At 36.2% G+C, this 26,375-nt stretch overlaps 2 protein-coding genes across 2 annotated transcripts; both read left to right on the top strand.

The window, feature by feature from the left end:
- Positions 1 to 213: 213 nt before the first annotated feature.
- LOC133858610 (mogroside IE synthase-like) lies at positions 214 to 3,238 on the top strand. Its single transcript, XM_062294087.1, has 2 exons — positions 214 to 911; positions 2,464 to 3,238. The coding sequence occupies exons 1-2, from the start codon at positions 260 to 262 to the stop codon at positions 3,180 to 3,182; spliced, it is 1,371 nt and encodes a 456-aa protein (XP_062150071.1). The 5' UTR covers positions 214 to 259; the 3' UTR covers positions 3,183 to 3,238.
- Positions 3,239 to 23,556: 20,318 nt separating this feature from the next.
- LOC133875494 (mogroside IE synthase-like) lies at positions 23,557 to 26,375 on the top strand. Its single transcript, XM_062313646.1, has 2 exons — positions 23,557 to 24,271; positions 25,497 to 26,375. Exons 1-2 carry the CDS (start codon positions 23,642 to 23,644, stop codon positions 26,217 to 26,219), a joined length of 1,353 nt encoding a protein of 450 aa, XP_062169630.1. The 5' UTR covers positions 23,557 to 23,641; the 3' UTR covers positions 26,220 to 26,375.

Here is a 26,375-nt window from a genome sequence, read left to right as displayed (position 1 = left end):
GGCTAGGCCCCTGGCCCTACGTAGGCCCACCACTGATTAATCATACACTTGTGATATCTTATCGTATAGTTTATTATCATGTTAATTAAACATTTGAAACAAGCTTAATTACCGAGTCAATGTTGTCGTCATAGAAATTTAAAAAATCAAAAATAAAAAGAAAGAAAAAGGGCATATATATTCCGACATCTCTTTGATCATCATGGACTCTTCATCCCCAGCCACACGAGAGAGAGAGAGAGAGAGAGAGAGAGAGAGAATGGAGAGGGAAATTCATATCCTTGTAATTCCTTACCCCGCACAAGGACACATAAACCCAATGCTCCAATTCTCCAAGCGCCTCGCCTCAAAGGGTCCCCGAGTGACAGTAATCACAACCACCTCCATGAGCACGTCCATGGCAGCCATGCAAGAGAGCTCTGCAGTGAACTTTGAGACCATCTCCGATGGCGATGGGTCTAACGAAGTAGGCGTAAATTTGGCAAGCATAGTTGAAGAGCTCGAGCGTTTCAAATTAGTTGTCACGAAAAGCTTAGCAGAGCTGATTGAGAGACAAAAGAGCTCCCAACACCCACCAAAACTTGTCATTTATGACTCAGTCATGCCATGGGCTCTAAACGTAGTCAGGCAACTTGGCGTAGATGGAGCTCCTTTTTTCACTCAGTCTTGTGCGGTTAATGCAATCTATCATCATGCGCATCAAGGAAGTATACAAATGCCCTTACAAACTCCTTCTTCAGTACTGTCCTTACCCTCCATGCCATCACTAGGGATTAATGATGTGCCCTCGTTTTTCATTGATACGGCCTCCTATCCTGCTCTGCTAAAAGGCTTAGTCAATCAATTCTCAAATTTCCAGGAACCGAATTGGATCTTCTTCAACACTTTCGACAACTTGGAACCCGAGGTAGGTCAGCATCAAAATTCAATGGTTGGATATTAAAAATCACATCACTTCTGAAGGATAATTAAAAAGAGAATAGAGTCATGCAAATACTATTTTTCTATATGTATGCATTGATACATACGTGTATAAATTTGTGCAAAGGGAAAATTACATTTAAGCCTCTCAAGACTTTGACCTCCAAACTATCAAAAATTGTCAAAAAAATCTCATTTGTTGAATGTTCTCATAATAATACTCTTGCCACATATCATTTTTTTTTTCAATTTCAAAAATAATAAAATTTAAATTATGAAAAAAATAAAAATAGAATAAAAATAAAGGGAGTTGCCGATCACGTCCGTTTGGCCGAGGGTGATGAAATAGCATTTAACTTTTTGAAATAAACCAAATATATATATGCTATTTAATAATAGGACATTTAATGTACTATTATTTCATACCGTCTCTCTATGAAATGGAGAAGATATTTGTTCTAATCGCTGAACTCTTAAATACACGATACTTCGATAGAAAGTGGTTAAGACGCGTGAATTTTTCTTGTTGAACGCTAACAAAAATTAGATAGAACTCATGGAAATATATATATATATATTACCATTCATGACTTTATATATACTATTAGTCCGTATCATATCATTTCTTTATGAAAATAAAAGGATATAGCCAATTAAAAGGGTTGAAGGGTGGGATCGTGTGGGTCCCAGTAAGGCATAAATGCGTGTAAGATGGTGATTGTCTTTGTGAAAGTCCAAGGCTGCCATAAAACAGGCCCTGGTAAAAGTCATTCAATTAACTTCTCCTTATCTATAAAGAGTACTAAAGTAAGAGAAATAGAGGGCCAAGGCAAGACGGGATGGCCAAAGGCCATAGTTGTAGCGTGTCGTCTTTCTTCGTTCCCCCCACGTGGTTGTCCTCTTTTACTCTTGTCCTTATCACCGTCGCATCCTTGACTTTGGCTAGCTTGTTATTATTTTAATTATTATTATTTTTATAATTTTTAAGTTTTAATAAATTTTATATTATTAAATTTAAGTTTTGCAAATTTTTTTAAGCGTACCGTTTTCCACTACAACATGCAACGGTAGTTTTAAACTACTGCATGCAAGCCGGATCCATTTGGGAGATATGATAGGTTTACAACTTTTGTATATCTTCAATAACTTTTTTGCAAACTAACCATTAGATCTGTTTTCTTAAATGTAGGTTTTACATATCTAATGGTTGATTTTTTATTTTTTATTTTTTTAAATAATTGTTGGAGTTGTACATGAGTTGTAAACGAGTTGTAAACGTATCATATCCCTATGTTTGATGCCTTTCTAAAGACAAGAAATGTGATTTATAATGATCGATTGCAATTTGTAAATGCATTGCCACGACTTTTAATTTCCTTTGTACTTTTGCTTACTAATATGCTCACAACATAACATGTTTCTTATATATTTGTTTTGAATAATCTTTAAATCTTATCATATTTCAAGTATCATCTATATCTAATGGTTAAAAAGTTTCTAATTATTGAACCTATATGTGATTTTCTATATTCTATTAGGTAGTGAATTGGATCGCAAGCCGATGGCCAGTAAAAACAGTTGGACCGACTATTCCATCAATGTTCTTAGACAAGCGGTTAGAGGATGATAAAGAGTATGGTCTCAACCTCTTCAAGCCTAATGTGGATGCTTGCATGAAGTGGCTAGACACGAAGGAAATTGGGTCAGTCGTTTATGCATCATTTGGAAGCTTGGCAGCCCTGGGAGAAGAGCAGATGGCGGAGGTAGCATGGGGCCTCAAGAATAGCAATTGCTACTTCCTGTGGGTAGTTAGAGAATCCGAAGAGAAAAAGCTTCCCGGTAATTTTCTAGAGGCAACAGCAAAGAAGGGTCTGGTTGTGACTTGGTCCCCTCAACTACAAGTTTTGGCTCACAAGGCTATTGGATGCTTCATGACTCACTGTGGGTGGAACTCGACGCTTGAGGCATTAAGCTTGGGAGTGCCTATGGTTGCGATGCCACAATGGACAGATCAACCAACTAATGCCAAGTTCATTGTGGATGTTTGGAAGGTAGGGATCAGGATTAAAGTGGATGAAAAAGGCATTGTGACCAAAGAAGAAATAGAGATGTGTATAAGGGAAGTAATAGAGGGGGAGAGTGGGAAAGAGATGAAAAGGAATTCAATGAGATTGAAGGAATTGGCTATAGAGGCTGTAGACGAAGGTGGAAGCTCAGATAAAAACATAGAGGAATTTTTAGCAAAACTTGCACTCTCCTAATGTAAATTTAAGCAATAGCTCTACGTTCAAATAATGATCTAGAAAATGTATGATTTTAATTACTATTAATATTTTATTTTATGCACAAGTGATGTCAATGTAAGCAAAAGCTCTATATTCAAATAAAAATGATCAAGAAAATGTATGATTTTACAAAAGTTCCTTTTTTGATGCCACAGGTTGGATTATGAAATAAGACCAGTTATAAGTATGGCCTGTATGGGTGAAGACCAAGAGTTGATTACCAAATGAACATCTTTTTCTTGCGTGCCCTTATGTAACACAAGGAAAATAAAACGATACAACATCCACAATCTTGTGAAAAGTATGTACCAAAAAGTTGATTAATAACCTGGTCCAAAGACTTGCATTTTAGAGCTATCTCTAGCTTAATTGGAGGGAGATCGAAGCTCTCTCTTCTCTACGTACGAGAGATTTTCCATTTTCTTTGTTAGTATATTACCATTTTTACAATATTACCATATTTGTGCCAAAATATTTTCATAACATTCTCAGCATATTAGCTATTGTATATATTTTCACTACAAAAAAAAAGACATTTTGAGCCGTTTCTTTTGGAGCCGTTTATGATTACGACTCAAAATAGAGCTGTTTTAAAAAACGGCTTCAAACAAAATTTCGAGTCACTTCAATTTAAACGGCTCAAAATGGAGCCGCTTTATTTAAAACGGCTCTAATTTGAGCCGCTTTATGTAAAACGGCTCTAATTTGAGCCATGACTATTTCCCTTATCAATATTAATTAGAGTTGTTTTTATGCAAAAAGGCTCCATTTTCAGCCCTTTATCAAAAACGGCTTTAAGTAGAGCCGTTTTTACGAAATGGCTCAACTTTGAGCCACTTTACAAACGGCTCAATGTCCAGCCGCTTTATATAAATCGGCTCCAGTTACAGCCGTTTTTAAAAAAACGGCTTTAATTTCCAGCCTTTTTATCAAAAAAAGGTCTCCAATTTTAAAAATTTAATATAACACAATTTATAATGATTTTAACCATATATACTAAAAATAAAAGTAATATATATATATATATATATATATATATATATAAATCACAACACCCAAAGACAAGAAACAAAGCCCAACCGACCAAACGCCATTGAAGTGAACTAGAGATGATGAATCTCTACCCACAATACCAAAAAAAAAAACCTAGCTTAAAACAGCTAAAAAAATGGTAAACTTTGAACACAAGCAAGAATATACAAACAAAAAATAAACAAAGATCCTATCATCCTAAAATATCGGCTCTGAGAAAGAAACAACTGCCGGAGTCGACGTGTGTAAAGCACGCACCTTCTCCGGAAACCCATTTAGCGATGGACAATCTTCACGAGCTTAGGTCGACTCCTTCCGAGACTAGAGAAAAGAGTTATAGCCCACACGTGCATAAAACAAAAGATCTAAACCGCTGATGCATGTGCATGGGTCATACACCAACCAAAGACGAATTGCACGGCCTCATTAAGTGACCATCGTGATCAAGAAAGGAAGCCTCTCCCTACCGCGAACGAAGCTTTTAGGTTTTTCTCTCTAAAGAGAAAGTATAGTATTTAGTCAATATGACAATATATATATGTACATATATACAATATATATATTGTATATATATAATATGTTATCTATATACATATACTAATTAAACATATATATTAATAACTAACAGATTATATATATATATAATAAAAATTTAAAATAATTTGAGTCGTTTTTGATAAAAAAAAAACGACTCTATATGGAGTCGTTTTTATTAAAAGCGGCTCCAGTTGAAGCCCTTCTAGTTAAAAACAACTCTAGATAGAGTCGTTTTTTATTAAAATGGCTCTATTAAAAAATATTCTGTTTAGAGTCGTTTAATTAAAAACGACTCTAAATAGAGTCGTTTTATTATGAAACGTCTCCTTATGTTATATACATATATATATATAGGAAAAAAAATTGGAAAATTATTGGAGACGTTTTAATATGGAACGACTCAAAAAAGAGTCGTTTTTCTATAAAACGACTCTGTTTGGAGTTGTTTTTTATTGAAACGACTACAAACGGACCAGTTGGAGTCTGGCGCGAGGGACACGAATCTGTCCCGCGCCAGTCCCTTGGACGATACAAATCCCTAGTGCGCAACAGAGCTGCACCTGAGGGTTCTATAGCGGAAGGTTACTTAGCGGATGAAATGATCACATTTTGTTCGCGGTACTTAGAGAACGCACTCACAGTCCACAATAGGCCTCAGAGAAACCCTGATGAGGCTAGGGGAGCTGTAACACGAGTAACCCTTGACCAACGCACATTGACACAGATCCATCGATATATTATTTTTAACTCGGACGAGTTCCTTCAATTACGCACGTGAGTTATATTTATTAATACATCTTACTTTGGCTCAAACATACATTTGTTTATTCTAAATATGGACTGCAAACATATAGGTCGCACCTGGATGAGCTGAGGCACGACTCCAATAAAGGCTGACTATTGGACAGACAATTGCATCGACAACATAGGGACACATTTTTGTGTTTGGTACTGTAACTACGTAAGAATTTTATATGGTTTAATTTATAAAATAATGGTGATCGTTTTATGAGCGATGTTTTATTGTATATGTAATTTTCTACATCTCGCCAACTATAAGCAATTTTATCTCAAATCGCAGGTCAACCAAATGGACCAGACACGTAGAACTGAGTTAGGGGATAAGCTTGTATGGCATTCTAAAGGGCCAATTGAAACAGCCTTCGAATATAACCGATATGTAGTTAACGGCAAGTTGTTTCGTACTGTGGCCCAAGATGAAGGAAAAACAACCCAAAACAGTGGCGTGTGTGTTTCTACAGTTGATGGCAATACCTATTATGGGAAGCTAACTCGAATAATAGAGGTAGAGTACTATGACACGACTAGGTATGTGCTATTTAAGTGTGATTGGGCGGACATTAGAAATGATAGAGGATGGTCGAAGGATGAGTATGGTATGACACTTGTGAATTTCAAAAACCTAATACATACGGGAGATAACATTTTGGATGATCCGTACGTATTATCTTCACAAGTATCCCAAGTATCCCAAGTATACTATGTCCATGACGACAGGAACCCAGACTGGTGTTGCGTAGTAAGGACTAAACCGAGAAACGTGTATGATGTTGGTGAGGGAGAAGGGAATAATGATGAATATCTCAACTACCATGAGAGTGAGCCATTGAACTTGAACATTAATCAGGATCCAAATGATGTTGATTATGGTGAAAACCTTCATTATGCCCGTAGCAATATACCTGCAATCGAAGTAGTACAACCACAATAAAGTAGCATGCATGTATGACTTTGTTTTTTCAATAATCTTAAACTGATATCAAATTACATTAAACATGTTGAGTGATTTCTATATTTACATTTGATCTGACACTTTATATATATTTGTGTATTTTGTAGACTGATATGGCAGACAAGCCACCTCCAAGGAAGAAAGTTTTTTTGCGGATCCCAATACGACTCTTTTCAGAGTCTACACCTGAGATAGAGACATCTCAACATCTGGCTGAGATAGAACACAATGACCTTCCACCTTCTCCAAGTGCAATCATGGTTGAGGAGCCCTTACAGGACAACATACGTACGCCATCGGATACAGCTGGTGGGTTTGTAGAGTCTTTTGATGATATTGATTCTACTATATTGGCACAAGAGACTGAGCGGGAACGAGCTCAGTCTAAAGAGTCTGAGAGGGAACGAGCTCCCACACAAGAGTCTGAGAGGGAACAAACTCCCAATATTGGCGTACAATTGGATAGTCGACAAGTCCGTACGATAGGTATGTATGTTACACTTGATATATATGTAGTCTAGGCCCCAAATATTTTACTTGATTATTTAACTTATATATACATATTTTTTTTTTTCATCTGTTTAATTTAAATACAGATACGGATAACAATTTCCACATCAGAGATATTGGCTCTCCAACCGCCCTTTGGACAATACCCGTGGGCGAGAAGGTGGTCATCGATTTTAATGTGACGTGGTAGCCAATTGGCACGAGTGGCATGAAATTTAGCAGGCAAGGAGCGAAATATGTTCGGAGTGGGAAGTTTGTGGGGCTAGGTTCCCAAAACTGGAGGAAGATACCGCCTCAGGCTAAAGAGGACTTGTGGGCCGCCCTAATGGTATGTAAAACAAGTTATTTACAAATTTATTGCGATGAACATATATTACAACATGTACATAGTCTATAAATGTTTTTTTTTTTTTACTAATTTGTAGCAAAAATTTTACATCATGCCTGATGCACCAATGAATGAGATCAAACGGATAGCAATGATAGACTTCGGGCATAAACGAAAAAATTTCAAGTATAGGGTGAAGAAGGCTATAAATATACAAGCCAATTATACTCGCGAGACAATTATTGAGTCGACACCCAACATCACGGAGTTCGATGCTGAGGACATGGAGATAGCCATCGACACATGGTTGACTTCAGATGATAAGGTAATTATATCAATAAATGTTATTATTTTTAAAGTACGTATCTTTAAACTTTTAACAATGCATGATACTTTATTTGTTTATAACAATTGCGTAGGCAAGGGCTGAGAGAAATAAACAACTATTGAAAAGTGTCAATAAGATATATCACACATTTGGCTCGAAGAGTTACGCCAGAGTCGCGAAAGGGCCGGTACATTGATTTCATTCTCAATAATATATATATATATATATTGATTTATTTATTAACAAGAATCATGTTACTAGTTGATGATCATTTTGTTTAGTAGATATTTATTTTTGGTGCTAAATATAGATGTTCTTATTGAATTCACATTGCACATCCGACTCTTATTTGATAACTGTATATTTGTTTTCGTAGGAGATATCAAAGCAGAAGCCACCCACCTGAGCTGAAGTTTTTGTGGCAACTCACACAAAAAGGGATGGGACGCCCAGCATGCAAGCAGCTGGAGAGACGATTGTAAGTGCTTAACTTTGTCTTTATTTGTGTGTTGTTGAATATATCATATAATAAAGTAGTATAAGTATTTATTCCAAAGCAAATAAGTGTCTAATAATTAACACATTTAATATATATATGTCAGGAAAAGTTGAAGGAGCTGATGACAGATGACTCTGCAAGAGCGAACCCTGTATCTCCACAGGGTTCAATACTATGGGCAGAAGATGATGCTCTTGCAAGGGCAATGGGAATGATAGAATATTCGGGTCATGTTCGTGGAATGGGGGTTGGCCCATTACCAGTTAGACCCACCTCTCGATTATCTGCATCACGGTTGGCTTAAGAAGTTGCATTTAATACTCAAATGAATGAGATGATGAAAAAGTGGGAGGAAGAGAAGAGAATATCGGATGAGCAATGGGAGGAAGAGAGGAGAAGGATAGAGGAAGAGAGGAGAAGAGCGGACGAAGAAAGGAGAAGAGCGGATGAAGAGAGGAGAATCGTGGATGAAGAAAGGAAAGAAACTAATGAAAGAATTGCAAGACAAGATCAAATGATGGAGAAGATGCAGAAGATGATTGACGATCTTGCTAGAGTCAATGCATCACTTCTAGGCAACTCTTCGTCTGCGTCACGCTCATTGTGAGGGTGACATCCACAATAACTAGTCCACCAGGTTAGCTCCAAACATGATTAACTATAATTTTTTTGAGTATATAAAGTTGAAAATATTACGTGTATCGTTACTCTCTCTCTCTCTCTCTCTCTCTCTCTCTCTCTCTCTCTCTCTATATATATATATATATATATATATATATATATATATATATATATATATATACACATATATATAACACATTTCATTTAAATCACTAATGTAGGTGATGTGCTTTTGATGTCTGATGATGTTGATACGCATAAGGAGCTATCGTGGAAAAGACATCTTGAGTTGTTGTGAATGTAGTATTGAATTTTGTAAATGATGTAGGTAACTTTTGTGTTATCGGTTGGACTTGATCGGTTTGTGATCATAGATAACTTATGTATTATGTTTTGAAATGACTTATGGCGATATACCGTTTATGATTGTAGGTAACTTGATTGGTTTGGGGTTGAGTGAAATTATATATGGTGATATGGTGATATGGTGATATGTTGTATTTTTTATTGTTTTAATGCATTGATATGAAGTTTGTGTTATATATAAGTTTATGTGAAAAGAACTATCGTGAAAAAGACATCTTGAGTTGTTGTGAATGTAGTATTGAATTTTGTAAATGATGTAGGTAACTTTTGTGTTATCGGTTGGACTTGATCGGTTTGTGATCATAGATAACTTATGTATTATGTTTTGAAATTACTTATGGTGATATGACGTTTATGATTGTAGGTAACTTGATCGGTTTGGGGTTGAGTGAAATTATATATGGTGATATGTTGTATTTGTTATTGTTTTTGTTTTAATGCATTGATATGAAGTTTGTGTTATATATGAGTTTATGTGAATATAACTATCGTGAAAAAGACATCTTGAGTTGTTGTGAATGTAGTATTGAATTTTGTAAATGATGTAGGTAACTTTTGTGTTATCGGTTGGACTTGATCGGTTTGTGATCATAGGTAACTTATGTATTATGTTTTGAAATTATTTATGGTGATATGCCGTTTATGATTATAGGTAACTTGATCGGTTTGGGGTTGATTGAAATTATGTATGGTGATATGTTGTATTTGTTATTGTTTTTGTTTTAATGCCTTGATATGAAGTTTGTGTTATATGAGTTTATGTGGATGTTTATGAGTTTATATATATATAAATAATATTTTTGCAATTAGGTATTTAAAAAAAAAAAAAAATTAAAATATTGTATTTTATTTATTTTTAATTTTAGAGCCGTTTTAAGTGTTAAAACGGCTCTAAAAATATATTTTAATTATTTTAAAATTTTTGAGCCGTTTTAAGTGTTAAAACGGCTCAAAACATATATTTTAATTATTTTCTAATTTAGAGGCGTTTTAAACTTTAGAGCCGCTTTTTAAAAAGGTTCAAAAAGTTTTGAACCGTTTTAACAAGCGTCTCAAACCGGTTGGAGAGCTTTTTTTAAACCGACTCAAACAGTTTTGAGCTGCTTTATAAAAGCGGCTCTAAATTGTTTGAGCCGCTTTTGTAAAGTGTTTCAAAACTTTTTGAGGCGCTTTGAAAAAGCGGCTCAAAACGTTTGGAGTCGCTTTTATTTAAAGCGTCTCAAAAAGTTTTGAGACGTTTTTATAAAGCGTCTCAAACAGTTTTGTGACGCTTTTATAAAAGTGGCTCAAGTTTGAACCGTTTTATGTAGAAACGGATCAATTTTAATGTTTAATACTTGAGGTGTGGACCCGTTTGTAAAACGGCTCAAAAGAAACTACTCAAATTGTTTAGAGCCGTTTTAAGGGCTTAAAAGGGTTCTAAAAAAGCGACTCAAAACAACGTTTTTTTTGTAGTGATTTAGGTATTATTAACTTCTTGATAAATATGCAGAAGTTAATATAGATTCTGTAATAGATAAACTATAGTGTAACGAGAATAATCATCAACAAAGATAACAAATAACAAGATCCCCCCTTATTAGTTATTGGGGCGGGACCCCAATTATCAAAATGGATCAAATCAAAAGGTGCAGATGAAAAAGACTCACTTTTATTAATAGCAAACAAATGTGTTTGTTTTCCAAGACAATAAGAAACACAATCAAAATATAGAACCTACATGAACTTGATATGCTAAAAGTTGAACATGTGATAAAGATGCAAGACCCAAACGAAAATGCCATAAGCTGGAAGAGGCAATGAATGCAGTAACTGAAGCAGAAAAGTGGGAGGGAGTCTACAAAGAGGAACGCTAAAAAAGACGATCAATCTTATGGCTTTTCCAATTAACTAACCTGTTTGCGGATCATGTACATTAATGTATTTCTTATAACATTTTAGCTTAAGACCCAGTTCACAAAATTGCCAAACTAAAGAAAGTTTAAAGACAACTTTAGAACCCGGGATCTATCACCAACAGATAAATTAGAGGAAAAAATAAACCCTATGTGATTAACAGGTAAATGAGAACCATTGACAGTTTAATTGATAATATTAGGAAAGAGAGTGGAATTTTGAGAAAATAGAGTGAGGTCATGGGCCATATAGTTACAACACATAAAGTCTAGAAACCAGAAGAATTTATATAATAACTCGCACTTTCAACGACACAATATTGTTCGCTTTTGGCTTCCCCTAACTAGGCTTCCTAGGAGGTTACTCATCTTGGTATTACTTTGCATAATTACGATTAACTACGGAGTTTTGAAAGGTTCATGGCCATCATGACTTTAAAACTAGGGGTGAAAACCCGGTTGGCCAAAATTGTCAACCGGCTCCGGTAACCGAGAAGCTTGTTAACTGGGTATATAATAATCGGCGGTTATCGGTTTGTACCCAGTTATCTAGATCGAGTACTGAAATTTTAAAAAATTGGGTTTTTTTGGGCATATTTTGGCTATTAGGCCTATTTTTTGGGCTTCATTTAGACATTTTTAGCTATTTTTGAAAAAAATAATAATAATAATAATCAGCCTTTTTTGGCCCAATATGCTGGGCTTTGTTGTGGTTGTTCAAAAGAAGAGAAAAGAAAAAAAAAAAAAAAGATAAAAAACCTATTTTTTGGGCTTGATTTTTTCTTTAGGCACGAAAAATCCAATGTTTTAAAATACCCTAAAAATTCATTTTAAAAGCTTACATGAGATTAAACAATAAACACTACAAACCAAAAGAGATAACGTACCCTTACAAGTTACAACAACTACAAACCCATAAAAAACAATAACAATTAAACAGTATTTAAACAAACCAACAACCAAAAGAGATACCCTCTACGATAAAAAAAAGTTCATAAACATATTAAAAATATAATATATTGTCTATTGATATAATCCAGCATGGACCGGTTTCTGGCTTTCTGCTCTCAAATGCAGTCATCTACAATAGAAGAAATTAAGAAGAATGAGTTAAATAAATAAATAACTAAAATGAATTTATAAATATCTAGTTTATAACCATTTATAATGCTCATCAAAGCTTTCCTCAGACAATCTTTTCACAGATACTTCTAGTATATGTGATGTGTCTAATGGTCATTCTGCTACATCACACTCCCTAGAGTCTTCCCAAGCCTCTGAACCTTGTCACTCTTGTAGGGTAAGAGCACTTCTTGCCCATCTTCGAGATTATCATTGTTTTGTTGCTCTTGTTACTCTTCATGAACCTCACACCTTTCATGAGGCTAGTGCCGACCTTCTTTGGTAAAAAGTTATGTTTGACTAATTAGACGCCCTTACCAAAGCTCCTACTTAGGACCCGGTGGATTTGCCTCTTGAAAAATTTGTAGTTGGATGTAAGTGGGTTTACAAAATCAATACTCAAGCAAATGGATTAGTGGAACACTATAAGGCTTGCCTTGTTGTGAAGGGCTTCGCCCAAGAGTACATTATTGATTATGAGGAGAATTTTTCTTTTGTAGCACGACTTACCTATGTCGCTTTTTCAAGTATTTTCATACGAGCATTATTACGGCATTAGTACAATATTTATCTAATTCTTTTTAAAACTATTTAGGCATTTTGACGACGTTACGTAATATACATAATTGTATTTAGGTATTACAGCGATGCTGTTGTAATATTTTAGCAACAATTGAATATAATAACTATATTTAAAATATTCATTTAAAATTTCCTGAGCTACTTAAGTATTAAAACAACATAATTTAACTTTAAAATGTTGAAATTATTCAATATAGAATTCAAGAAATTATACCAAGCGATTTCTCAAAAAAGGCTCCCCGAGCTTCAAAAATGTACTTTCTGAGCTTTTCTCCTTCACTTTCCAAGCTTGCTAGAGCTTCAGTTTGTGTTTCACTTTGAAGTGTGAAAGTGGATTGTGAAGAGAAACGAAAGGGACTAATCCCTATTTATAGAATTCTAGGATCACTAGATGGAGGGAACGTATCCTCTATGACACGACCCAGATTTTGCCACGTGGCATGGATGATATCATGGGTGATGTCATCTAGTCTCCCCATGTCATGGTGACGTCATCTTAGTGAGGTCACTAGGGCTGACGTTAGCAACTGGTTTCTGCCATTGTTGCTCCTGCTAAGGCCACGTGGCAACCACCTTTTGGCTACTAGCCCAGCTGTCTTTTCGGTCTAATTCTGGTCCTAAGCAAACTTCGATTGACCTAAGATTTAAAATGTAGTTAGATGATTCCAAGACAAACATTTTGATACATTATTCAAAGCGTTTGGAGTTTGTTTGCCTGTTATTTCACGTGATCAAAGTTTCAAGTCACAAAGTTACTTTAACTTATTTATGACCTCTAAACCTAGTATGTCCTATGACACATATAAAAATATAATGATCATTTTTTTCTTATCATTTTATGAATGTTTCTCTTTTATTTTAAGAGATATAATTGCTCGGGTGTTACATCAGCAACCCATCCTAACGCTTTTGTTATTTCACTACTGAGACACAAGAAATCCTAAAAGCATCCTGACGCCACTTCGTGAATTGCATGGATTCAATGATTTCCAATGGCCAATTGAAGGATCATTAAGCATAATCAGAACTTTGGTCAAGCCATTTGATATAGTGCTTAGCCTCCATTGTTTCAATGTGTGCCAAGAGATCATTTTTGTGAGATTCTGTTGATTAATCTCGTGGAATATTTTGATCAAAGCACATTGTTCACCTGTCAACAAAGTTGAATTCTACTACAGTTTCGATAAAGGAGAACAAAGAGAAGAATTGCCTAATGGTTCTGTAGATACTATGGTAGGAGGCAAGTAGATTGCTTGTATGATGCAAGAGAGAGTCCATTACAAAGGTGTTGCAAATGTGATTGCGTGTACCCTTGAATTCTTTTTAGTAATCGATTTCCTAAGTTTGGTTGTGCCTGAGTAGTTTTACCTTTGAAGAGTTCATCGAAAGATTTTCATTTCATTGACAAAATCTGTATGTTGATTGTGTGAATGTTTATCTTAAGGGGAAACTTCACAAAAGGGTATCAAACTATCACGCGTTTTCAATTAAGGGTACCTATGTAGCAAAATTGTCAATTGAGTGTATGCATTTATCAAAACAGTTCAATGTCGTGTATTCCGTCAGCCTCCGTTCTAAATCGATGACGGAACCCAAAACACGTGTGTTTCACGTGATATTTTAGCCTCGAACTACCACTTTTGCCCCTCATCTAATCGTTCAATTTTTTTAAACTTAAAAACAATTGGCCAAAAAAAATACCATTATTTGGAAGCATCTACACCCTCGAACCCAACTCACCCAACTCTTTCTTGCGACTCGGAACCCTAATCTGGTACATTCTCCAAGTTTGTTTCAGCTTTTGGCTGTATACACAAGTGAAATAGACAAATGAAATGAACTATTTCAGGTTTTTAGTTTATTTATGTAGCCTTAGTCTGTCAAAGTTTACTATTTTGTTAATGGGTTTGTGGAATCCGGTTCATTTATGTGATTTTTGCATGTTAATAACATCATGTTTGTAGTTGATTGGGTTTTCACATACTTTTTCAATTATGTGGTTGTTTTTGTTTGGGTACCACGTTTAGTACCACTACCAACATCTGGTTCTGTTTATATGTTAGTGAAAAATGTATATTTTTTACGTTTTGTGATCTTGCTATGTGATTATCACGTTGCTGGTTTGTTGTGAGTATCTTGATTAGGGTGTGTTGTGATTGGTGCTGCAAGCATTTGGGTCGGGATGATGTAGGATAATGGTTTGAATTTTATATTTTTGTGGTCCCGTGGGTCTTTTTGATGACTGTGCAATGTGCTAGTTTGTTTTTGTCTGTGATGAAGTGGACTTTATCCAGTGACTGCAATATTGTAGCGTTTTATTTGGAATAAAATCTTTACTCTTGTGGTCCCAATGTGTTGTATCCGTTTCTTTTTGTCTGCTCATTGAATTTTCAATTTCATTTTTTTTTTGTCAATTTGTAGGACCCATAATGTTAATGACTATCTTATGTTTGAAGTGCACTACGGAGGTCGATTTAATAGGAAAAATGGGGTAGTCTATGTTTGTGGGGATGTAACAAATTACCTTGACTTGTGTGACAGAGATAAGCTATCATTTTTTGAGGTGAAAAATGTAGTTAAGTGTTATGGGTATAGTCCCGGTGACCTAATTTATTACAGAATACCTAACAAGAGACTAGATGAAGGGCTACGGCTTTTGTCTTCTGACCATAATGTTCTTGAAATGGTGGGGCACCATAATGGCCATGGAATAATAGAGTTATATATGGTTGGGTTTATTTTGCATGATGTAACTGTAGATGTACCTGGAGGAGAGGAAAGTGTTGATGAGGAGTATGAAGAAGAATATGAGAGAAATACTGTATATAGGAGTGATCCATTTTGGAATAAAGTTCTAAGTGATGACTCCGACGCCTTTGAAATATATGTTGTTGATCATACGGAGTATGGAGAGGCAGGAGTAGATCAAGAGTTTGTAGGAGAACCATCACATGCAGTAGAAGAAGAATTGGAAGCAGAAATAGCAGTTGGTTTAGCTGCAGCTGAAGATGAGACCGCAGAAGGTAAGGGTGTGGGTGAAGGTGAGGATGAGCATTTTTTTCGATATGTCTCGGAGTGATATACTGATCAGTCGTAATGAGTGGTGAAGAGGATTAGCCGGATTCTTCAAAAAGGCCGTGTGTCGCCAAGACGGTGCCATTTACAAAATCTGATTTTGAGAAGCTGACTCTGCAACCAGGTAATACTTTTGACAGTGTGTATGATTTCAAAAAAGCCATTAAACCTGCCAATATATTGAAGGGGAAGGACTTGGTTTATGAAAAGAATTCTAGATCAAAAGTAATTGCAGTGTGTGGAGACAAGAATTGTAAATATAGGGTTTATGGAAGGCAGTTGATGGGTGAGGCCACATTCATGTTGATTTCGCTTAGGCCCAAACATACATGTGCCAGGAAATACAAGAATCATTTGATTACTTCCAAGTGGATTGCTGAGTGGTGCTTGGAGAATTTTAGAGATCAACCGAACATGCTTGTAGAAGTCCTGGAGAAAAAGGTGAAGAAGAAGTGGAATGTTGGAATCCACGATAGTACCTTGTATAGGGCTAGGAAGAGGGCACAAGAGATGATTTATGAAAAGTTAGGTGAGCAGTACCATTGTCTATGGGACTATTGTGCGACAATTAGAAGCACAAATGTGTGGAGTTGTGTTCTTTTGATAGTTGAGAGACCTATGCCTGAAATGCCATGTAGATTCCAAAAGATCTACATATCATTGGCAGCAATGAAAGATGGCTTCAAGGATGGGTGTAGGCCTGTGATAGGCCTTGATGCTTGTTTCTTGAAGGGGATTTACAAGGGGCAGTTAATGGTAGTTATTGGAAGGGATGCCAATAATAACATGTATCAAATATCTATGGCAGTTGTAGAGGCAGAGACCAAGGATAGCTGGTCATGGTTTCTTGAGGCACTATTGGCTGATCTTGGCCCTTGTGGTGCACCTAGATGGAATTTTATGTTAGATAGACTGAAGGTATCTTTCAACTTATGCTTTTTATGCTGGACATTTTATTCCAGATTTTTTGTTATTTTTCTATGTGTTTGATTTGCTTTGCATGTGTGCAGGGTCTTGTACCAAGTCTTATGGAGTTGTGCCCTAATGCTGAGCATCGGATATGTGTGCGGCACTTGTACGCCAATTTCCGAAATGACGGTCACCGGGGGGTGTTACTAAAGGACATGCTATGGAGAGTTGTTGCATCTTACACACAGAATGACTTATATGCTGCAATAGAAGAGCTTAATGGCCTTAATCCACCTGCATATAAGTACCTTTCGAAGGTTGACCCTGCAACTTGGTGGAGGGGATGGTTCAACACATATGCAAAGTGTGACCTCCTACACAACAATTTGGCTGAGTGCCAAATTGGATCAATAAGCACAGAGATAAGACCATACTGGCAATGTTGGAAGGAATTAGGACAAGTTTGATGAAAAGGTACCAGAGGAAAAGAGAAATAGTTTCTGTGATGGAAGGCAATGTTGGGCCAAAAAGTAAGGAGAAGTTGGAGATAGAGGAAGATGAGGCTGAACATTGTACGCCAACATTTGTTGGTGAGGGTTTGTTTGAGGTCGAGTGCAGGGGTAGAAGGTATGCTGTGAATTTGCCTGCCAAGACATGTGGGTGCAGAAAGTGGGATGTATCTAGTATCCCATGTGCTCATGCCATTTCATCAATATGGCATGGTGGAGGCAACCCTGAGGATTATCTGAGCCCATACTTTGGCAAGGAGATGTACCTAAAGTTATATACACCCATCATTTACCCTGTACCTAGTGAGAAACAGTGGGTCATGACAAATCAACCTATCATTGAACCACCTAAGGCAAAGGCATCTTCGGGAAGACCTAAAAAACTTAGGAATAGGGGGGTTGATGAGACCTCAAATTCCAACATAGTTAGAAAGGGTGGTACGAAGAACCAATGTAGGATGTGCAAAAAATATGGTCACAATACTAGAACATGCACTGCGAGGATGCGGCATGATGAAAGACAAGATGGTAGGCGGAATTTCTATAGAAAACATGCAGCAGATCTTGACTGTAATCTTGACATGGTAAGCGTTTCCTATCTTCTATTTATGACTGCAACATGAAGTAGGGGTCAAAAGAGGAGAAGAGAAGATGGATCAAGCAGTGCATCTGGACAAGGTCAAAGAAAGGATGCAAGCAGTGCATCTACACAAAGTCGGGGTTAAATGAGCACAAGAAGAAGGGGTGCAAGCAGTAAAGGGGAATGACAAGGTCAGGGTGAAATTAGCACTAGAGGAAGGGGTAAAGGCATTGCAATTGCACAAGGTAGGAGTTGATGTGCAAATTATAATACTCGCAAGTGCTCAAATCGTTTGCAATATAGCGTTATGCAAGTGCGAGGTCGATCCCACAGGGAATTGAGTTGCGAAAATTAATTTCTATTCAAACTAATCCTATTTTAACCTAGTTCCAAATTTAGGGGTTTTTGATAAAATAAAACATAAACAAAATTAATGAAAATAAAGGGGTCTAGGGTTTTGGAATCCACACACACCAAATCACAACAACCTAATCTCATGCTCATCACACATATTTTCAGGTTTTCATATGCAAATCTTAGGTATGTTCTACTTTTGCTTCAAAAATAGTTTAAATCATTCAATGAATCAATTCTTCCACAAATCACAAAAGATATCTAGTTTTAACTAAATCATCAAATGTATCCATAGAATGAAATACAATGAATATCCAACATACATGAAAACCCAAGCCATTAATTTAATGAAACTATATCAAATCATCACTTGTATCCGAAAATCACAAGAGATATCCAAAAATAATCTCAAAAACCGAAATAGAACAATGAGAAATCAAGCCCATAAACTCAAATAGCATAAACAAGCATGAAACTTAGTTTCTATTCACTGGTGAGGTTTCATCCTCAACCCTAGATGAAAGTATTAGCTAGACATGAACAAAGAAAGCATAAATAAACTACAAGAATGCATTAAAAACGAATAAACTTACAAAAGATTGAAGTTCTAGGTCAAAATCGACCCAAAAACCCTAAGATACAGTGAAATCGGCCTCTAGGGCACTCCTAAGCGGCCTCCTCCGCGGCTCTTCCACTAAAAATGAGAAAAGAATGGTATTTATAGAGTTAGCTAGGGTTTCTGAAATTCCAGCTCCGCATAAATTCGATCGGTCGATTTTAAAATCGATCGATCTATTTTTCTATCGATCTACTTAATATTCGATCGATCTACTTTTCGATCGATCGAATTAATATTTGATCGATCTACTTTTTCAGCACTTTCGAAAATTGAGCTTTTCTATGTATTTTTGCCTTAAAAATTGTCATTTTTCTCTTATTGCCCTGCAAAATGCAAAAACACTAAAACACTAAAACTAACCAAAACATCGGAAAGTAACAAAGCTAAAGGTTTAACTAATGTAAATTAAGGGGTCCAAATATACACTTTTTGGTACTCATCAGGAGTTAAAATAGCACAAGAGGAAGGGGTGAAAGCAGTGCAACTATTGCACAGGGTAGGGGTCAAAAGAGCAATCTTTGGCCACCAGGACAAGAATATCTAGTAGGTTGAGAACTTCTGTTTTACAAACAGGAATGCACAAGAGCAAAGGGAAGCTCCTTGTCGATCTCATTGGAAACCCTGCTGGACCACCGAAAGTTCTAGGGGGTGGACTAGCATGCTTATGGGGTCCTCCCAGAAGTGCAACTGGTATCATTTTTAGAGTTACCCTCCCTGATTTCGACATGCACAATTCGGTTGCTGCATCTACTATCATTCCTCAGTCGGAAGTAAGAGTTCCAAAGAAAAATGACAAATGGAAGAAAAAGATGTGGAAAGTTTTGAAGAACATTATTTATTTTGTTATGTTAAATTGTGATGAACATTGTTTATTATTATGATTTATGTTAAAGTGTGATGAACAAGTTTGTTGGTTATGTTATGTTATGTTAAATTGTGATGAACATGGTTTATTATTATGTTATGTTAAAGTGCGATGATTTATGGAAAGTTTGGAAAGTTAAAGTGTAATGATTTATGTTAAAGTGTGATGATTTATGGAAAGATTTATTTACTGATTTATGGAAAGTTTGTTACTTATGATTATTTGGTTGGTTTGTGGTGTTAGGAAGTAGTTGGTTATGCACGATTGAGGTTATGCAGGTTGGTTGATTGGTTGGTTATGCAGATTATGGTAGGAAGTATTTGGTTGTGAATGATTATGGTCAAATTTGGAAGTAAATTTGGTACCAAGTATTTACTGCATAACTTGGTACCAAATTTGGTTATGCTGCCCATTTGCAACCATTGTTGCAAATTGATTAGGCAGGTTATGATATCAAGTGGATTTGTGCAAGTTATGGTATCATCGTGTTCAAGTGTATTTACTATCCATTTGAAAATTTGGTACCAATTTTGGTTATGTTATTTACTGCCCATTTGCAAATTTGGTACAAAACTTGGTACCAAATTTGGTACCAGGTTGTGACAAAAGATGCTACAAAATTTGGTATCATATTTTCTTATGCCCATTTGTTGCCCACTTTCAACCATTTGCTGCCCACTTGCAACCATTGCTTATAATTGAATTGTGCATAATGAATTACCATACCAAGCACCATACAAATTACAACAATGTCAACAACATTAACAATAACATCAATATTAATAATTTACAAAATCTTGCACCAAGTTTAGGAAGACCATTACAAAAAGAAAAGCAAAAAAATGTTCAAAGCAGTACAAAGTACTACAACATCAGCATTTGATCAACAAACAAAAACAAGTGGTCATCCTACAATTGATCAATTGTTTCACTGCAACATCATTCTTAATGGAAGAAATTCTCTGTTATACGAAGGATATACTAGCAACCACATCAACATCACCCATAAATAGACCAATGAAATTTGGTACTTCCTCTCTACTGACCGAAACTTATCCTTCTGTTTATATAGTTTGAACTTGTATTTCTTAGCTTCAGCCCTGCATTTCTCAGTTTCATTTTTGCATCTATCAGCTTCGTTCTTGTATTTTTCAACTTCCTCCAACCTATTTTTTCGACTCAGTTCATGTTTGGCCTTCACTGCCTTTAGATTCTTGTGCCAATCTCTCAATCTCGACACAACTCTTTGACCGTAGAAGCAGATTTCAGGATTACGCCATTTAAAATAATCACATCCCACCTCTGGTTTCTGAATAATTGGAAATAAAATAAAATCAACCCATCATTCACGGTAAGTCAGAGATAGAACCCTAAAGGAAAAATTTTGGGGAAAATCAAAAGGAAAAACTTTGGGGAAAATCTCTTACATTGTAATCTACAAAAGAAAAAAACCTCCTACCCAAATTACTTAGGGTGAACAACATCCATGATGATGATGTCTTCCCACATTTGCATACTGGACCGTTTGATCTGGACTCGGTCGACTCACTGTCTGACATAGGCTCAATTTCATCTTAGCGCCGTCACTGCACAAATGGGTCTTCTTCAGGAACGAAAATACTAGTGAAGTTCAGGAACGAAAACCCACATTTTCATGATGTTGTGTTGCGTTGGGAGGGAAGAAGAGTTGTGTTGTGTTGGGAGGGAAAAAAGAGTGTGTTTTGGGTTCGAGTATAACGGGTCTTTTGAACGTTTAGATGAGGGGCAAAAGTGGTAGTTCGAGGCTAAAATATCACGTGAAACGCACGTGTTTTGGGTTCCGTCATCGATTTAGAACGGAGGCTGACAGAATACCCAACATTGAACGGTTTTGATAAATGCATACACTCAATCGACAGTTTTACTATATCGGTACCCTTAATTGAAAACGCGTGATAGTTTGATACCCTTTTATGAAGTTTCCCCTTATCTTAATGTTTTGTGGTTTGATAAATTGATATATATTCATTGCTGCATAAGATTTCAAAATTGCGTTGGGGTCTAAACACTTTTTTTCAATATCCATATTATATTATTAAATATATATAGTGCTATATATACTTACAAATACTATATGTTATATGCGTATGATTTACTTTTAACAAAGTATAGCACTACATATAGCTTATATAAGTATGAATAACATACATCATGATAACATGTAAGTATAGCATTATGGCTTAATGAATAATGTATAAGTAGAATTAATAAATTTAGAAAGTATAGCACTACTAAGTGCTAACCTATATAAATATAAGTCTATAAGGTATAGGGTGCATTCGAGATTGGGATTTCGTAGAGAAAAAAATGCGATTTTAAACCAAATCGCAGAAAATGAACTGTTTGGGAACTGCGTTTTTTAAAAATTGCGATTTAAAAACGCAGAAAACTACTTTTTCAAATCGCAGGCAATGGGGTGCTTTTTTGAAAACGCAGAATTTTAAAAGGCTAACTTGAGATTTTAAAAGCCAAACTGCGATTTTGCCAAACGCTTAACTGCGTTTTTAAAAATTAAATTTTCAAATCACAAATTTTAAAATCGCTATTTTAAAATCGCACTTTTTGAAATTGCAAATCCAAACGAACCCATAGTATGTTAATTTTATACATACATATTAACATATTGATTTACATAAGTAACTCAATTACATATTAACAATCTAACATATATATATATATATATACATAGATGTTAATGAACTTAATTATATATATATACATATATATGTTAATTGTAAACATGTGTATGCATGTTAGCCTAAACAGTGATGTAATTATCAATCGGACCCATTATAATCATCCTCTTGTCCTGTCCCAGAATGTTTACCTAAGCAGTGATGTCCTGGTTTTGTATCATGTAGTTGTTTTTTGTTTTTGTTTTTAATTATATTGTCAAAGACGAGTTTTGGACCCCTTTGGTGATCATGCGCTCGAGTTTTGTGCTTCATGGGGGAGGTAGATATAACGAATGGAAGTTATGACAGTTTGGTAGATGTCAGGTAGATAATTGAACACTTTGGATCATTTTTTAAGTGATATCATTATATAACATAGGAGGAAGGATAATGTAGTTAAAGAGTTAATTTCTTACTGTCTGGCACACGGAATGGCTATTTCATTAAAAAGAAATGAAACGCTTTTATTATGAATGAAAAAAGGTGGAATAGAATAATGTTAGTGTTAGAATATATGATAAGGATCTAACATTTAGAATATGCATTCTCTCGTGAGCCATGAGAATGACTATTCTAAAGCTATTTTTTTCTACATTCTTTAATTTTTAATAAAAATTAATCATTTTCTGAATGGCGTAATCATTCTGCATATCAAACATAACCTAAAACTTAAACCGGGAATCAAAAGTAATAAACGGATTGAGCTTCTTTGTCCCCACTGCCTCCTAGTATATTGACAAAAGACCCTGGATAGATATTTAATCAATCAATGGAGGCCATGTTGCTCCGATCTTCTACAATCATTTGATTTTGTTTCTTGCTTTCCTTTAGCAGTGAGAAAGGAGTTCATCTATGCGTGTCCGTCACAACTAATCTTTAAATCAATCATTGTTTAAAAACATAAAAAAAATAAAAGTTGATTAGAGTTGTCACGTTAGCATTATAAAATAATTACGGGATAAAAGTGCAGTTTTTAGCATTATTCTTTGTCGTTTTAAAACACGGTAGGAAGGCTACTACTACACAACTCTAAAACTTAAAATATTTAGGTTTAGGTAACCTGATTTATATCAATCACACACCTGCGATACCTTATTGTATAGTACTCCATAATTGTAGGAAAACCCATAAAGAACCTCATTACATAAAAGACCCTCTCTTTATAAAGACCTCACTCGCCACTACAATTAAACCCACAAATTAAGAACCTGAGCCACAGAGAGGGAGAGAGAGTAGAATGGAGAGGAAAACTCATATTCTAGTAATTCCCTACCCAATACCAGGACACATAAACCCAATGCTCCAATTCTCCAAGCGCCTGGCCTCAAAGGGTGCAAGAGTCACACTAGTCACAACCACCTCCTTGAGCAAGTCCATGGAATCCCTGCAAGAGGGCTCTGTGTACTTTGAGACCATCTCCGACGGGTATGAAGAAGGGGGAAACCTGAAAATCGTGGACGCACGCCTCGAGCATTTCAGCTTAGTAGTTGCACAAAGCTTAGCAGAGCTGATTGAGAGACAAAATAGCTCCCAACACCCTCCAAAATTTCTCGTCTATGACTCGGTCATGCCATGGGCTCTAAACGTAGCCAGGCAACTTGGCGTAGATGGAGCTCCTTTTTTCACCCAGTCTTGTGCGGTTAATGCAATCTATCATCACGCGCATCAAGGAAGTATAGAAATGCCCTTAAAAACGCCATCAGTGTCCTTACCCTCCATGCCATCACTAGGGATTAATGATGTGCCTTCGTTTTTCAATGATACGGCCTCCTATCCTGCTCTGCTAAAAGTTGTAATCAATCAATTCTCAAATTTCCAGGAAGCGAATTGGATCTTCTGCAACACTTACGACAAGTTGGAACATGAGGTAGCTTCAGCAATCCGTAGTATATATATATATGTATATATATCACAGTAAGAAGTTAGCTCCACACTAGTTTGTGTTTTCTCAAAGTATATATGTTTAATACGTATTTGTTTCTTTAAAAACACACCTGCAAAAAACTAACCGAATAATTTTCTTAAGATGCTTGTCGGGTATAATTCAAATTCTTGTACACAAAATACAGGCAATATGAGAGCTCGTGAATTCAGAAAGGTGAGAGAGTTTTGATACCTGGGGTACGTAATGGCCTATTTATAAGCATATTGTTCTGGTACACTAGGGATGAGCTGATTAGAGTTAAATTAAGATTCTAATCTCATACTGTGTGGGATTAGATCTTATACATTGGAGAGTCCTGCTAGGGTAGGACTAGTCTTAAAGTGAATTCAAACAGGTCTCTTTTCCCATTCGTCTGGGATAAGAGGTTATTCCGAAAAATCCTGGATATAGTCATTGGGACATGATTGGCTCACAACCCTTTTACACAACTTCCTCACAACCCCACTCACAATGGTGTGTGGCCCACATACATGGACCCCACACCATTGTGAGTATGGGTTGTGTGGGAGTTGTGATAGGCTGTGATTTTATCATTTTCCATAGTCATTTTACGCCTTTCTAAGAATTATGGATCAGATCTTCCCATAACTCTTTGCGATAATTCTGGGTTAGGGTTCCAACATATTCTATCCCAATCACCTCGTGGTAGTCTCGGGAAATCCATTTTCGGGACCATCTGGATATGGGCATTCCATATGTACCCTTCTCGTGTTCCTGGGACAGTGATGTCCCAAGACGTATCAGCTGTACATATGCATATCCCCGGTCCTGGCAACTAAGGGATATTCGTGAGATTCTCGAGATTTTCTAAGATTTATCCGAGATGTCCATTATCCGAGACATTTATGATTGGCTCAATCTTCATAGGCCTTTCTTCGGTTCCGATATACCAACTGGGCCAATAGGGCCGGCCATGGGCTCGTTTGGGCTTAGGAATGATAATTTCCCCAACAGAAATCATTTTCACAATTGTGTATCCTATTAAAAACACTTCTCAACTTTATAACACATCAAAATAAAAATTAGAATCAAAACACAAAAAATACTTTTCAAAACCATTATATTTCTTCAGGTTTTTTGGATGCTTTATTAATTTATTCTTTTTTCTTCTTCTAATTCGGTTAAACGTGTTTCTAAATTATATTAGGTAGTGAATTGGATGGCAAGCCGATGGCCAGTTAAAACAGTTGGACCGACTATTCCATCAATGTTCTTAGACAAGCGGTTGGAGGATGACAAAGAGTATGATCTCAACCTCTTCAAGCCTAATGCGGACGCTTGCATGAACTGGCTAGACACGAAGGAAATAGGGTCAGTCGTTTATGCATCATTTGGAAGCTTGGCAGCCCTGGGAGAAGAGCAGATGGCGGAGGTAGCATGGGGCCTCAAGAATAGCAATTGCTACTTCCTGTGGGTTGTTAGGGCATCTGAAGAGAAGAAGCTTCCCATTAATTTTCTACAGGAAACAACAGAGAAGGGGCTGGTTGTAACTTGGTGCCCTCAACTAGATGTGTTGGCACACAAGGCAATTGGGTGCTTCATGACTCACTGCGGGTGGAACTCAACGCTTGAGGCATTGAGCTTGGGAGTGCCAATGGTTGCGATGCCACAATGGACGGATCAACCAACTAATGCCAAGTTCATTGTGGATGTTTGGAAGGTAGGGGTCAGGATTAAAGTGGATGAAAAAGGCATTGTGACCAGAGAAGAAATAGAGATGTGTGTAAGGGAAGTAATGGAGGGAGAGAGAGGAAAAGAGATGAAAAAGAATTCAATGAGATGGAAGGAATTGGCTATAGAAGCTGTCGACGCAGGTGGAAGTTCAGATAAAAACATAGAGGAGTTTTTAGCAAAACTTGCGCACTCCTAATGTTAATGTAAGCAGTAGATCTACATTCAAATAATGATCTGGAAAAATGTATGATTTTACTATTAATATTTTATTTTATGCACCCTCCTGATGTCAATGTAAGCAGAAGCTCTATATTTGAATAATGATAAAGAAAATGTATGATTTTCTTATTAA

This window comes from Alnus glutinosa, chromosome 1 (assembly GCF_958979055.1).
Source record: "Alnus glutinosa chromosome 1, dhAlnGlut1.1, whole genome shotgun sequence".
Lineage (NCBI taxonomy): Eukaryota > Viridiplantae > Streptophyta > Magnoliopsida > Fagales > Betulaceae > Alnus > Alnus glutinosa.
The sequence above is the reverse complement of the archived record's forward strand: the minus strand, read 5'-3'. Positions and strand labels throughout refer to the sequence as shown.